Source organism: Equus quagga, chromosome 20 (genome assembly GCF_021613505.1).
Source record: "Equus quagga isolate Etosha38 chromosome 20, UCLA_HA_Equagga_1.0, whole genome shotgun sequence".
NCBI lineage: Eukaryota > Metazoa > Chordata > Mammalia > Perissodactyla > Equidae > Equus > Equus quagga.
Genome location: NC_060286.1, coordinates 33,696,798 through 33,710,754, shown reverse-complemented (window position 1 = coordinate 33,710,754; position 13,957 = coordinate 33,696,798). Strand labels below are relative to the sequence as shown.

Here is a 13,957-nt window from a genome sequence, read left to right as displayed (position 1 = left end):
TGGAACATTCTCAAGGATAGACCATATGCTGGGAAACAAGGCAAGCCTCTACAAATTTAAAAAAATTGAAATAATAACAAGCATCTTCTCCGATCATAGTGCTATAAGGCTAGAAATTAATTACAAGAAAAAAGCTGAGAAAGGCACAAAGATGTGGAGACTAAACAACACACTACTGAACAAGCAATGGATCATTGAAGAAATTAAAGAAGACATAAAAAAATACCTGGAAACAAATGAAAATGATAGCATGCCATACCAACTCATATGGGATACAGCAAAAGCTGTACTAAGAGGAAAATTCGTCGCAATACAGGCACATCTTAACAAACAAGAAAAATCCCAAATAAGCAACCTTAAAGCACACCTAACTGAACTAGAGAAAAAAGAACAAATGAAGCCCAAAGTCAGCAGAAGGAGAGAAATAATAAAAATCAGAGCAGAAATAAATACTATTGAAATGAAAAAGGCAGTAGAAAGGATCAATGAAACAAAGAGCTGGTTTTTTGAGAAGATAAATAAAATTGACAAACCACTAGCCAGACTTACAAAGAAAAAAAGGGAGAAAGCTCAAATAAACAAAATCAGAAATGAGCGAGGAGAAATAACAACAGACTCTGCAGAAATACAATGGATTATAAGAGAATACTACAAAAAACTATATGCCAACAGAATGGACAACCTAGAGGAAATGGATAAATTCTTGGACTCCTACAATCTCCCAAAGCTCACTCAAGAAGAGGCAGACAATTTGAACAGACCAATCACAAGGAAAGAGATTGAAACAGCAATCAAAAACATCCCAAAGAATAAAACCCCAGGACCAGATGGCTTTCCTGGGGAATTCTACCAAACTTTCAGAGAGGATTTAATACCTATCCTTTTCAAGCTATTCCAAAAAATTAGGGAAGATGGAACACTTCCTAACACATTCTATGAGGCCAACATCACGCTGATACCAAAACCTGACAAGGACACCACGAAAAAAGAGAACTACAGGCCAATATCACTGATGAACATGGATGCAAAAATTCTAAACAAAATTTTGGCAACCAGAATTCAGCAATTCATCAAAAGGATCATACATCACAATCAGGTGGGATTCATACCAGGGACACAGGGATGGTTCAACATCCGCAAATCAATCAACGTGATACACCACATCAACAAACTGAGGAATAAAAACAACATGATCATCTCAATAGGTGAGAGAAGGCATTTGACAAGATCCAACAGCCATTTATGATAAAAACTCTGAACAAAATGGGCATAGAAGGAAACTACCTCAACATAATAAAGGCCATATACGACAAACCCATAGCCAACATCATACTCAATGGGCAAAAACTGAACACCATCCCCCTGAAAACAGGAACGAGACAAGGATGCCCTCTATCACCACTCTTATTTAACATAGTACTGGAGGTCCTGGCCAGAGCAATCAGGCGAGAAAAAGGAATAAAAGGAATCCAAATAGGGAAGGAAGAAGTGAAACTCTCGCTGTTTGCAGACGACATGATCTTATATATAGAAAACCCCAAAGAATCCACTGGAAAACTGTTAGAAGTAATCAACAACTACAGCAGAGTTGCAGGGTATAAAATCAATTTGCATAAATCAGTAGCATTTCTATACTCCAGTAATGAACCAACAGAAAAAGAACTCAAGAACACAATACCATTCACAATCGCAACAAAAAGAATAAAATACCTTGGGGTAAATTTAACTAAGGAAGTGAAGGACCTATATAATGAAAATTACAAGGCCTTTCTGAGAGAAATGGATGACGATATAAGGAGATGGAAAGACATCCCGTGTACATGGATTGGAAGAATAAACATAGTTAAAATGTCCGTTCTACCCAAAGCAATCTACAGATTCAACACCATCCCAATCAGAATCCCAATGACATTCTTTACAGAATTAGAACAAAGAATCCTAAAATTCATATGGGGCAACAAAAGACCCCGAATTTCTAAAGCAATCCTGAGAAAAAAGAACAAAACGGGAGGCATCACAATCCCTGACTTCAAAACATACTACAAAGCTACAGTAATCAAAACAGCAGGGTACTGGTGCAAAAACAGGTGCACAGATCAATGGAACAGAATTGAAAGCCCAGAAATAAAACCACACATCTATGGACAGCTTATCTTTGACAAAGGAGCTGAGGGCATACAATGGAGAAAAGAAAGTCTTTTCAATAAATGGTGCTGGGAAAACTGGAAAGCCACATGTAAAAGAATGAAAATTGACCATTCTTTTTCACCATTCACCAAAATAAACTCAAAATGGATCAAAGACCTAAAAGTGAGACCTGAAACCATAAGGCTTCTGGAAGAAAGCGTAGGCAGTACACTGTTTGACATCAGTATTAAACGGATCTTTTCGGACACCATGCCTTCTCAGAGAAGGGAAACAATAGAAAGAATAAACAAATGGGAATTCATCAGACTAAAGAGCTTCTTCAAGGCAAATGAAAACAGGATTGAAACAAAAAAACAACCCACTAACTGGGAAAAAATATTTGCAAGTCATATATCTGACAAAGGCTTAATATCCATAATATATAAAGAACTCTCACAACTCAACCACAAAACATCAAACAACCCAATCAAAAAATGGGCTGGAGACATGAACAGACATTTCTCCAAAGAAGATATACTGATGGCCAATAGGCACATGAAAAGATGCTCATCATCGCTGATCATCAGGGAAATGCAAATCAAAACTACACTAAGATATCACCTTACACCCGTGAGAATGACAAAAATATCTAAAACTAATAGCAACAAATGTTGGAGAGGTTGCGGAGAAAAAGGAACCCTCATACACTGCTGGTGGGAATGCAAACTGGTGCAGCCACTATGGAAAACAGTATGGAGATTCCTCAAAAAATTAAAAATAGAGCTACCATACGATCCAGCCATCCCACTACTGGGTATTTATCCAAAGAGCTTGAAGTCAGCAATCCCAAAAGTCCTGTGCACCCCAATGTTTATTGCAGCACTGTTTACAATAGCCAAGACGTGGAAGCAACCTAAGTGCCCAGCAACAGACGAATGGATAAAGAAGATGTGGTACATATATACAATGGAATACTACTCAGCTGCAAAACAGAACAAAATCATTCCATTTGCAATAACATGGATGGACCTTGAGGGAATTATGTTAAGTGAAATAAGCCAGCGAGAGAAGGATAATCTGTGTATGACTCCACTCATATGAGGAATTTAAAATTATGGACTAAGAACAGTTTAGTGGATACCAGGGGAAAGGTGGGGTGGGGGGTGGGCACAAAGGGTGAAGTGGTGCACCTACAACACGAATGACAAACATTAATGTACAACTGAAATTTCACAAGATTGTAACCTATCATTACCTCAATAAAAAAAAAAAAAAAAGAATATGTGGGGAAGGGGCTGGCCCGGTGGCGCAGCGGTTAAGTGCGCACGTTGTGCTTCTCGGCAGCCTGGGGTTCGCCAGTTTGGATCCCGGGTGCGGACATGGCACTGCTTGTCAAGCCATGCTGTGGTAGGCATCCCACAGAGAAAGTAGAGGAAGATGGTCATGGATGTTAGCTCAGGGCCAGTCTTCCTCAGCAAAAAGAGGAGGATTGGCAGCAGACGTTACCTCAGGGCTAATCTTCCTCAAAAAAAAAAAAAAAAGAATATGTGAGGGGCCGCCCCGTGGCCAAGTGGTTAAGTTCATGCACTCTGCTTCAGTGGCCCAGAGTTTCGCTGGTTTGGATCTTGGGTGTGAACATGGCCATGCTGAGGCGGTGTCCCACATGCCACAACTAGAAGGACCCACAGCTAAAATATACAATGATGTACTGGGGGGATTTGGGGAGAAAAAAGCAGAAAAAAAAAAAAGAATGGAGTCTTAAGTACAAGTGGACAGAACAACTGTAAATCAGGGTCTAAAGTCACCAATGAATGACAGAGAATGACTAAGAGATCAGTGTCAGAAACAAGGAGAGGTCAGTGTGTTGTCAAGTCTGATGCCATGAACTGCAAAAGAAAGAGAAATGGCTTGAAAGCTGCAATATGGAACAAGGACACCTACCCGACACAAAGTATATGAAATGTGAAAGAGAGAAAAAGAGTTTCAACTTGAGAGGGCTACTGGAAAAAGAGTATCATTAGGAAAGAGCCAAATTTCAATTAAGGAAAGGATGTGAGAGGAATTTTTCAGAGAGATTGAGAATACAGTGTCTATGGATACCCTCTGGGTGTGGTTCCGGAGGATACCATGGAAGCGTTCAAGAATAGGAATTTCCAATTAAGGAACTCTGAAATTTGTGCTATTAAAGGCTCTCTGCTGTTGCTCTAATAAAAATCCTGAAACAGGGCTGGCCCGGTGGCATAGTGGTAGTGGTTAAGTTCACATGCTCCACTTCAGCAGCCCAGGGTTCGCAGCTTCAGATCCCGGGCGTGGACCTAGCACTGCTTGTCAAGCCATGCTGTGGCAGCATCCCACATAAGATGGAGGAAGACTGGCACAAATGTTAGCTCAGTGACAATCTTCCTCAAGGAAAAAGAGCAAGACTGGCAACAGATGTCAGCTCAGATGTTAGCTCAGGACCAATCTTCCCTACAAAAAAAACAAATCCTGAGACAATTTCAAGTTTTATTTCTTGTCACTGATTTTTATAAACATAAGGTATAATGTATCCCCTAGGCAGTTTTAAGATATTTCACATACAAGTACTTACCTCTATTTCTGTAATTTTTTCAGAAGGATTATCAATTAGGAAACGTGCTAAGGTCCCAGGAGTAGTTCTGTAAGTTAGAATGATTGAGTTTTTAGGGTCCTGACACCACTGAATAAAGAGGTCCCTTGAAAATCCACATTCCAGGTCAGGTTGGCTGGCAAGTACCACTTTTGGACTAGGAACTCGAGCCAAATCAGAAAGACCATGACATAAAGAGAGATGGCGAAACTGGAATGGATTATTTCTTTTGTCTTCAAAACATCTCATCAATTTATCACTCATCCATTCTACCTAATATAGGGGGAAAAGATGACAGTAATTAGAAAATACTATGGTATCACTTCAGTGTATTCTACAACAGTCAAGTTCAAGTTCTACCGTAAGTCTTTTCTGCCCATTGGTGGCTTAAATTTGTACCACTTTGACAAGCGGACTATTTTCTGTTGCTGTTCTCTGTTAGATCGTCCCACCCCAACGTTCACCCCTAAAAATCCAATTCTGCATTACGTTTCAGTCATAAGTCACCTTAAATCTTATTGGGAAGGCAGAGTCTAAGTTTCTAAATGCAATTATGCCAGAGATTGCTATTTCAAGGGAAAGAGTTTATTCAAAAGGCAGAGAAAAATGAATTCTAACATGTATATCCTATGAGGTAGGTTCTATTTTTTGTCCCCATTTTACAGCCTGGGATACTCAGAGCTAGAGGTGAAGCAACTCGCCCAATCTGTCAAATGAAGACAAAAACAGAAACTACTTCACAGCATACACACGGACTAAATGAAATAGTATAGGTAAAGCACACAATAGTAAGTGGTTAATTTTTAGCTATTATTATTATTATTATCATCATCATCAACCTCTTCAACAGAATAATAAAATCCAAACGGCAATTAAGACGCTCTTTTCCATACGCCCAATCACTGTGGCAAACTTCCTTATTACAAATGATTAACATGAAGACAAACCTGGGACTTAGAAAACTCTACCACATTATAACTGACGTTATTTAGGAGGGCCAATGAGTAAACACCCAATCCCGCATCTTTAGTTCTCCAAATTTGATCAAGAAGTTGAGCAAGTTCCAAAACTCTGCCTGCAGTGTCCACTGCTATTAACACATTTCCATCACCTCGAAGTGTTTCCAGGACATTTGCTAGAAAACAAGAATGTAAAACCCCTATAGAACAGCATAATACTTTGCCACAAAATTAAAGATAACTGTATCTCCCTGTTTTTACTATAAAGACCATAATTTATAAATAAGCAATCACTATGTCAGGTACAAAATAAAAGAATTTCATTCAGGTTATTACAACTACTTTTCATTCTGTCACTATATCTTCCTAAGAGTGAAAAACAATGCCATTAACTCTCAACTATTTTCATTGAAAAATTATAAATCAGTGGTTCCCAAGCCTTTTCACATCATAACACACAGAGAAAATGCGATTTGTATAGTAAACTGGGAAAACTGGGTGACAAGGCCAAATGCAACCAGCCTGGGGTTTCCAGATCAGCCTGGTCTCACCTGTCCACCTCAATGAACTTTGTTATAAATAATTCCAAAATTTACACACACACACACACACTTTATACGACATATTTTGAATGTATGTACACCCATGGAATAAAATATGGATCACATTCCCTCTTCCAACAAAAATATCTTTGTAAATAGATTTCCTTGCTCTAGATGAAGGTCTGCTTAGAAATACTTGGTGAAACCAAACTCTAGCAAAAACAAACAAAAAACCCCAAGAATTAAAGACCATCTTAAAGTTAGCATAACACACTATACAAGTTATACTTTTTAAGTGGATAGACAAAGACAGTGGTTTCAAACATGTTTAAAAGTGAAATCCCATGTAGCTTTTAAAAAAAGAATATAAGATAAAGCCACTCAAGTCAAAGCAGAAGAAACCAGGGATGGCCCCGAGGCACCTCTTTAGAACTAAGACTGCTAGATTAGAGTGTAAAACCGCCAACACCAAAATCAAAGAACCATTCACACCCTCAGTTATCTCCTTTGCTCATTTTTCTTCTAGAATTTATACATTTTTCTAATTGATTTATGTAAGATCTTTACATATTTTGGCATTCCCTAGACACACACCATTGAGTGCCAGGGAGGGCTAGCTATGTGATGAATGGCAGAGAGAAGCCAATCTTTATACCTATCCCACAAAAGTTAAATTCAAACCAACTAAAGCATCTTTTTGTACAAAATATTGACAGGATCACATAAGATCTTCTCAAAAAATACTAGAGTTAGCAAGTCTCTTCTGCCCCAGTGTTACACAGAACAAACAGTAATTCCTACTACCGTGCACTTTCACAGCTCTTTGAAAAGGACATTCTGTAATACATACTCAGCAGCTGCTCATCTCTCTGCTTCCTCCTAGGCTGCACATACGTAGCATTAAATGAATCTGTGATAAGTAGGGAGGGTCTGCTTAGCATTTCCAGGGAACATCCATTTAAGTGGCTATAACAAAGTTGAAGAAGAGGAATATTTCATATCACTTCAAATAAACAATAGCTTACCTAAACATTAAGCAACTTCTTTTATAAGGTTTTTTTCCTCCTCAATCTATAAAAGTATACATGCTCATTAATAAGAAAATGTATAAAGAGGAAAATTAAAATCTTCCAGAATATCATCACTCAGAAATAATCAATATATTTTAGTGTACATCCTTCTAAGCACATAAATAAATTTCTCTGATACATAGATGCACGTATTTTACAAAGGCGATAGCCCAGGTATACTCCTATATACTCAGTTCTACATCCTGGTTTTTCTCCCATGACAGTAAAACTTTTTTCTAAATCTTATTTTTAACAATTGTAGAAACTTCCTATTGTGTCTGTACTGTATTTATTTGATCATTTCCCTTTACGGATATTTAGGTTACCCTTTTGCCATTATAAATAATCTCTCAAAGAATATTTTTGAAAAGAGCTTCAATTGCATTTCTGATTGTTTCTTTAGGACACATTCCTAGAAATGTATTTATTGAAATATACTATATTACTAAACGGCTTTCCCAAAAGGTTTAACCTTTTCCAGGACGCTCTCCCTTTTCCAGAAAGGTTCAACAAGAAAGACTGACAAACTCACTATTTCCCAGAAGAATGCTACCATTTAAAAATAATTTTAGGGGGCTAGCTCCGTGGCATAGTGGTTAAGTTCACGGGCTCTGCTTTGGCAGCCCAGGGTTTGCAGGTTCGGATCCCAGGCGCAGACTAGCACTGCTTGTCAAACTATGCTGTGATGGCAACCCACATAAAAAAAATAGAGGAAGACTGGCATGGATGTTTAGCTCAGCGACAACCTTCCTCAACCAAAAAAAGGAAGATGCCAACAACGTTCGCTCAGGGCCAGTCTTCCTCACAAAAAATAATAATACTTTTAACGGTATTTAATTTTAAAAGATCATTATCACTTAAATTTTCTTTTTTGACTTTATAACTTTTGTTCATTTTGCAACTGGTATCTTTCTGATTGATTAATACCTGGTGTTAGATATGTAAGTCTTTAGCCAACTTGCTGCAAATATTTTCCTTAGTTTACTGGTCTTTTAATTTAGTTTATTGTCTCAGATATTTTGAACCTGTATATAATGAAATCTATCAAAGTTTCCCTTTATAACATGGCCCATTGCTTTCACGCTTACAAAGTCTTTTCCAAATCAGAGATCAGACTCACCAATAGTTTCACTTTCTATTTAATTCTAATCCACTTGAAATTTATTTTGTTATATGCTTAAAAAAGACACAAACTGACTTTTTTCCCAAAATGGTTGATTACCATTCACTCCAACATCCATCCTTTCCTCATTAATCTGTGATTACAAGAGCCCAAAGTTCAATTTATTAGTCTTAAATATTTCTTAATATAAGATACAAAAGATCTTGAGGCTACTGTAATCTAACACAAAACAGCTGTGAACTTAATCTACAGAAACAACAAAAGAAGCCTGTATGAGACTAAACACCAAAACAGTTTTACAGTAATCCTGTGAGTACAAAATGAAGTACTTAAAATTATACTACTGTGTCCCCTTTTAAAGGGAGTCTGGCTTTAAAAATAGTTAGATTAGATGGTAAGTGCTGACTTTACAAAAAAAAAAAAACCACCCACAAAGTTCCTTTAAATAGCAGCTCAAGAGCATATAAAAATATAATTTGACGTACAAAAAGCAATCTCCTTTGCAACATCTCCAGAGAGATATCTGTTTTATAGAGTGGATGTAAATTTTAATATCTTTTATTTCTTATATCAAACTTCCCCCTTATAATGCAAATAATTAAGTAATTTTGAAAATATTCACTATCTGATGCTTTTAAATTGCCCAAGATTTCTGGTTGATAAATCGCTTTGTTTCTAACTTTCCCTCCAGAGAATGAAAGCATACCAAGCGCGCCTCCCTTAGCTTTCATCTCCATATACCTACATCTCCCTCTTGTGGTTGAAGTCAACCGCATAAACAATTTCTTCTTCTCCATCTTTGACTATTTTCCATATTGTTCCACCTATCATATGACCAGCTGGCAGAGGTGTGATAGACAAGCCATGTCCTTTACCTATGTCAACAAGAAATGACAATACTCAGATTTCTTCTACAACCTTAAGAAGGGTTATTTATTTGTAAGCTATTTTTTAACAGGTAATGCATGCGATGACACAAAATTCAAAAGTAACAAAGCATTCAGTGAAATGCAAGTCTCACTCTCCTGCCTCCTAGCTACTCCATTCCCTCACCGGAGGCAAACGCTCTCGTCACTTTATTACGTATTCTTGAGAAGGCTGGTGATTGGACCTAAAAGCTAGTACACTATTAAATTACTTAGTATGAACTAACACATTTTAATATTTATATTGTACATACAGTTGTCAAGTGTTTCCATTTTTGCTAATCTCTAAACTGACAGAACAACAATTCAGATCTCATGGTAAAGAATTATTTACCCTATAGAAAAATTAAGTACAAACGAACCAGTTGAGACCATTGCTACTTCCCGGCTACAGCTTCAGAGTCCATTGTTGTACCAGTTTTTCAATGCCAGGGTTCACATTTATGAAAATCTTTAATATAAAATTCTCTCTATAGATGATAACGATATACTTAACATATGACTTCCCAGCCTGATTAAATAAGAAAAGTAATGTCTGATTCTAGAACCCAGTCATTTTCTACGCTGTGCTGCCACAGCACCTCATTTCCTTCAACCACCGCGTTTCGTCATCTGAGCTACCTCATCTCCTCAACCCAACTGTGAGCTCCTAGGAGGACGGTCTGGCCGCATCACTTTTGTGCATTAGACACAGTAAACGCTACATAAGTCTCTCTCAAGTTACATGTGAAAAGGCCTGAGCTGTTAACATTTTGTTAGTATTTAGTCTGGAATATTTTAAAATCCAAATGACTTGGGAGAAGCTCAGAGCTCCACATCAGAAAATGCTAATTATCTATTCTTCAAACCATAGAGTCTATAATTTTTACTACAAACGCCCCTTGTACTTTTCAGTAAGTGAAGCCCCATTGGTCCGATTATTTACTACTGGAAACATTTTTTACCTTTCAAATTCACAATCTGAGAGAATTTTAACTGTTGTATTTTATCAAAGGCTGCATCCACATCATCTAATGTAAAGAGTGTAAAATCTTCTGTATTGTGTCGAGACTAAAAGAATAACACAAATAAAAGGTTAAAAATGATCACTGCAGGAGTGTAAAATTTTTTTTAATTGCTTTAAGTTACCTGATAGAGATCATACATGAACATCTGTCCCATTTTATAAACAGGAATGGTTGCATAGATAGCACAGTTCAGACCCAACTTCCCAACAGCGTACGGGAGGGCGCCCAGATGGAGAGGATCAGGGTGAGACAACAGCACTGCATCAATCTGGTGAACGTGCCTAGGAGAACACAATCAGAATGACTATTTCTCAAAGCTTGTTTTTAAGGGTAAAGGCAGGATATTCAAAATTAATTCACCAATTCTGATTCCTCTTAGTATCCTGGATTGAGGACTATGCTGGGGTAACAGAGCAAAACTAAGAGCTAAAATTATACCTATGAATACTACTACCCTGTCCTGCATAAATATTAAAATTATAAGCTGCACACAAATATATGGTGTCCAGACACACTGAAAATAAAAGACAGAGAAACAGTAGACAACACATGTAGCCCAATTTTAAATGGCTATCTTGTATACTATTAAGTTCAAGAAGTCAGCTTGGAATTTCAGAAATTGTTAAGTGGAGGATATTTAAATGGCCACGTATTTACTGTGAATTTTTGCCTCAGCTTTTTAGCATGGTGACTGATAGCATATTTATTATAGCAGAACTTCAATCAATGGAGCATATGCTCTCATTGACAAAATAAGTAGAAAAAAATTTTTTATGCTACAAGTTCTAAGTTTTTTAAACGTCGAAGTCCTCTTTCCCTTCATAATTAGCACAATACTGCAAACATAACAATTTTTCTTTGATGGATTAGGATCCTTTTGTATCTTACAGTCATTATTCTGAGAACCAATTCTCGAAGTCTAGCATCAAAAAACTAAAGAAAGGAGCTAATGTGATCTGACCGCAGAACTTTCACGTGGAAGGTTCTTCTTCTCTTCAAATTCTTATAAACTTAAGCTTGCTCTTTCCTAAAATTAGGGTGCAAAAGTTGCTACTGAGATCCATAAGCCAAGTAACAAGATTTTGCCGATTTCAATAAACTTCTAAGTCAATCAAAACTTTACAAGTGAAGATGGTCACTATTTGGCTCTTTGGCATAAATAAAACTAAGTCTTTGCTATACACTAAATTAGAGCAGAAAAGCAAACACTGTGTAACATCAACATGGTATTGGGTATAGAAAAGAGAAGTTGATTTAACAAAAGTCTAGAAATATGAAAAGTAACTTACTTTCTCAGGGAATCTATAATATCCATAGAAAAGTGCTCATCCCAGCCACAGTCCAATAAAAATCTAAACTCATCCACTTGGAGAAGATAACAAAGAGCAGACTCTTCTTGGACCCCAGAGAGGGTAGTTAATTTGATAATAGATGTCATTTTTTTGGTCCAATAACAATCCAAAAGGTTCTTTCAAAAGAAATAAAACATAATTAAATATAAAACCCCTACCTAACATACACAATAGACAAATTAACTAAAATTATATCAAATTTCTAAGTGTACAGAATTTCCATAAACATGGAAAGCAAACATTAAGAACCATTTCCAGGGCCGGCCCTGTGGCCGAGTGGTTAAGTTCATGCATTCCGGTTCGGCAGCCCAGGGTTTCCCCAGTTTGGATCTTGGGTGCGAACCTAGCACTGCTCATCAAGCCATGCTGAGGCGGCGTAGCAGAACTAGAAGGACCTACAGCTAGAATATACAGCTATGTACTGGGGGGCTTCGGGGAGAAGGAGGAAAAAAAATTTAGCAACAGACGTTAGCTCAGGGCCAATCTTTGAGAAAAAAAGACATTGCTGAGTTTCAAAGTGCAAACATGATCTTACACTCTTGGTTACAATGAGTCTTTCAGTGGCTCCCCAGTGTGGTTTAATAAAAAGTAGCGGACTTTGGGATCAGACAGACCCACATGTGAGTCTACTCCTGTGTGGTTCTGGGCAAGTTAATGAACCTTTCCTCACTCATGTGTCCCAGTCTATAAAACGTATTAACATATACCTAAAAAGTACGTTGGCAGATTTCAAATAACAGGCAAATTACCTAGAATAGAGACCAAGTTCCTCAATGAATAAATGAATACTGAATTAACAAACTCATCTTTCAAGGTGAATTTGTTCCACCCTTATTTGCTCCATGATGGCAGTGATTACACTGCATCACAATTATTAGTTTACAAGTCTTTCTCTCCCATTAGACCAGTGGTCCTCATATAAATAGACCCCCTCGAGAATCTGACAAAAAGCTATGGACTCCTCCTTCTCCCCCGAGTCATCAAAAACAAAAACAGAAAACAGCAAATATACACATAGAAATTCACATACTTGTCAGGAAGTTAATAATATTAAGAACCCTTGCACTAGAGTGTGAGCAACTGAAAAATAGAGACAGTATCCCATGTTTGCAATTCCTAAAAGAGAACCTGACACATAGTAGGTGCTCAACATATACTTGATGGAATGTATGTTGGGATGCCTACTACATACATTTCAAGAAGAGACAACATGAACACATCTATTGGGATTTAGGATCTAGAATTAGGTGCTATTAAATAGATGTTATAAAAATACTCATTAAAAAAGCACAGCTCCACAGTAACATTTCAGATCTTAGGGACTTAAAATAAAATAGCCTTTCCTGGCTAACCACACACGTAGGTGAGGTCACTGCATACCTGATGATCTAGCTTCATCTGCCCAAGGTCCTATCAACAAACTAAGGTAAACTGACTGCCCACCTCCCATAACAGGCTGTTGGAGGCTAATCCTACCCCATCTCCCATCCTTGTTCTCCTCAGTCATGCCAAAAAACCCCCACGACTCCTAGGTTATCCACTGTCACTGATGTGCACATCTCCTAGTTGGACCCAATCCCCTACCTCTTTTCCCTCCCAAATCCTTCGTTTGCCCTCTGGAACTATGATCATACTCACCTGCAACTTCAACCTCTGCTCTGAAGGTTTTCTTCACCTGCTTATCTTCACAGAAACCTGGCTGTTCTCAAATGACACTGTTTCTCCTGCAGCCTTCTGAAAGCTTTTTTTTCCTCTTCTACTCTCCGTACAGTAGTCCCCCCTTATGCAAGGTTTCACTTTCCACGGTTTCAGTTACCCACAGTCAGCCACACTCTGAAAATATTATGTGGAGAGTCCCAGAAATAAACAATTCATGAGTTTTAAATTGTGCGCCACTTCTGAGCAGTGCAATGAAATCTCATGCTGTCCACTGCTGTCCCACCCAAGACGTGAATCATCCCTTTGTCCAGTGTATCCACACTGTATACGCTGCATGTGCTCCCCACCCAGCAGTCACTTAGTAGCCAACTCGGTTATCAAATCAACTGTCACAGTATCACAGTGCTTGTGTTCAAATAACCCATATTTTACTTAATAATGGCCACAAAGTGCAAGAGTACTGATACTGGCAATTTGGATATGCCAAAGAGAAGCCATAAAGTGCTTCCTTTAAGTGAAAGGTAAAAGTTCTTGACTTAATAAGGAAAGAAAAAAATCATATGCTGAGGTTCCCAAGATCTACA

At 37.8% G+C, this 13,957-nt stretch overlaps 1 protein-coding gene across 2 annotated transcripts in view; it reads right to left on the bottom strand.

Annotated features, from left to right (window-relative positions):
• CPSF2 (cleavage and polyadenylation specific factor 2) overlaps positions 1-13,957 on the bottom strand; it is a 35,659-nt gene that overhangs the window by 15,463 nt on the left and 6,239 nt on the right. The window contains exons 2-9 of one of the 2 annotated variants that reach the window (XM_046647446.1): positions 13,353-13,547; positions 11,652-11,830; positions 10,484-10,643; positions 10,300-10,405; positions 9,175-9,304; positions 7,087-7,202; positions 5,683-5,870; positions 4,718-5,008 (exon numbers count right to left, since the gene is read on the bottom strand). In XM_046647446.1, the coding sequence (XP_046503402.1) occupies positions 4,718-5,008; positions 5,683-5,870; positions 7,087-7,202; positions 9,175-9,304; positions 10,300-10,405; positions 10,484-10,643; positions 11,652-11,800 (1,140 nt within the window). In that variant the 5' untranslated portion in view covers positions 11,801-11,830; positions 13,353-13,547. The remainder of the gene's footprint in view (positions 1-4,717; positions 5,009-5,682; positions 5,871-7,086; positions 7,203-9,174; positions 9,305-10,299; positions 10,406-10,483; positions 10,644-11,651; positions 11,831-13,352; positions 13,548-13,957) is intronic. The other variant, XM_046647447.1, reaches the window with a different exon arrangement.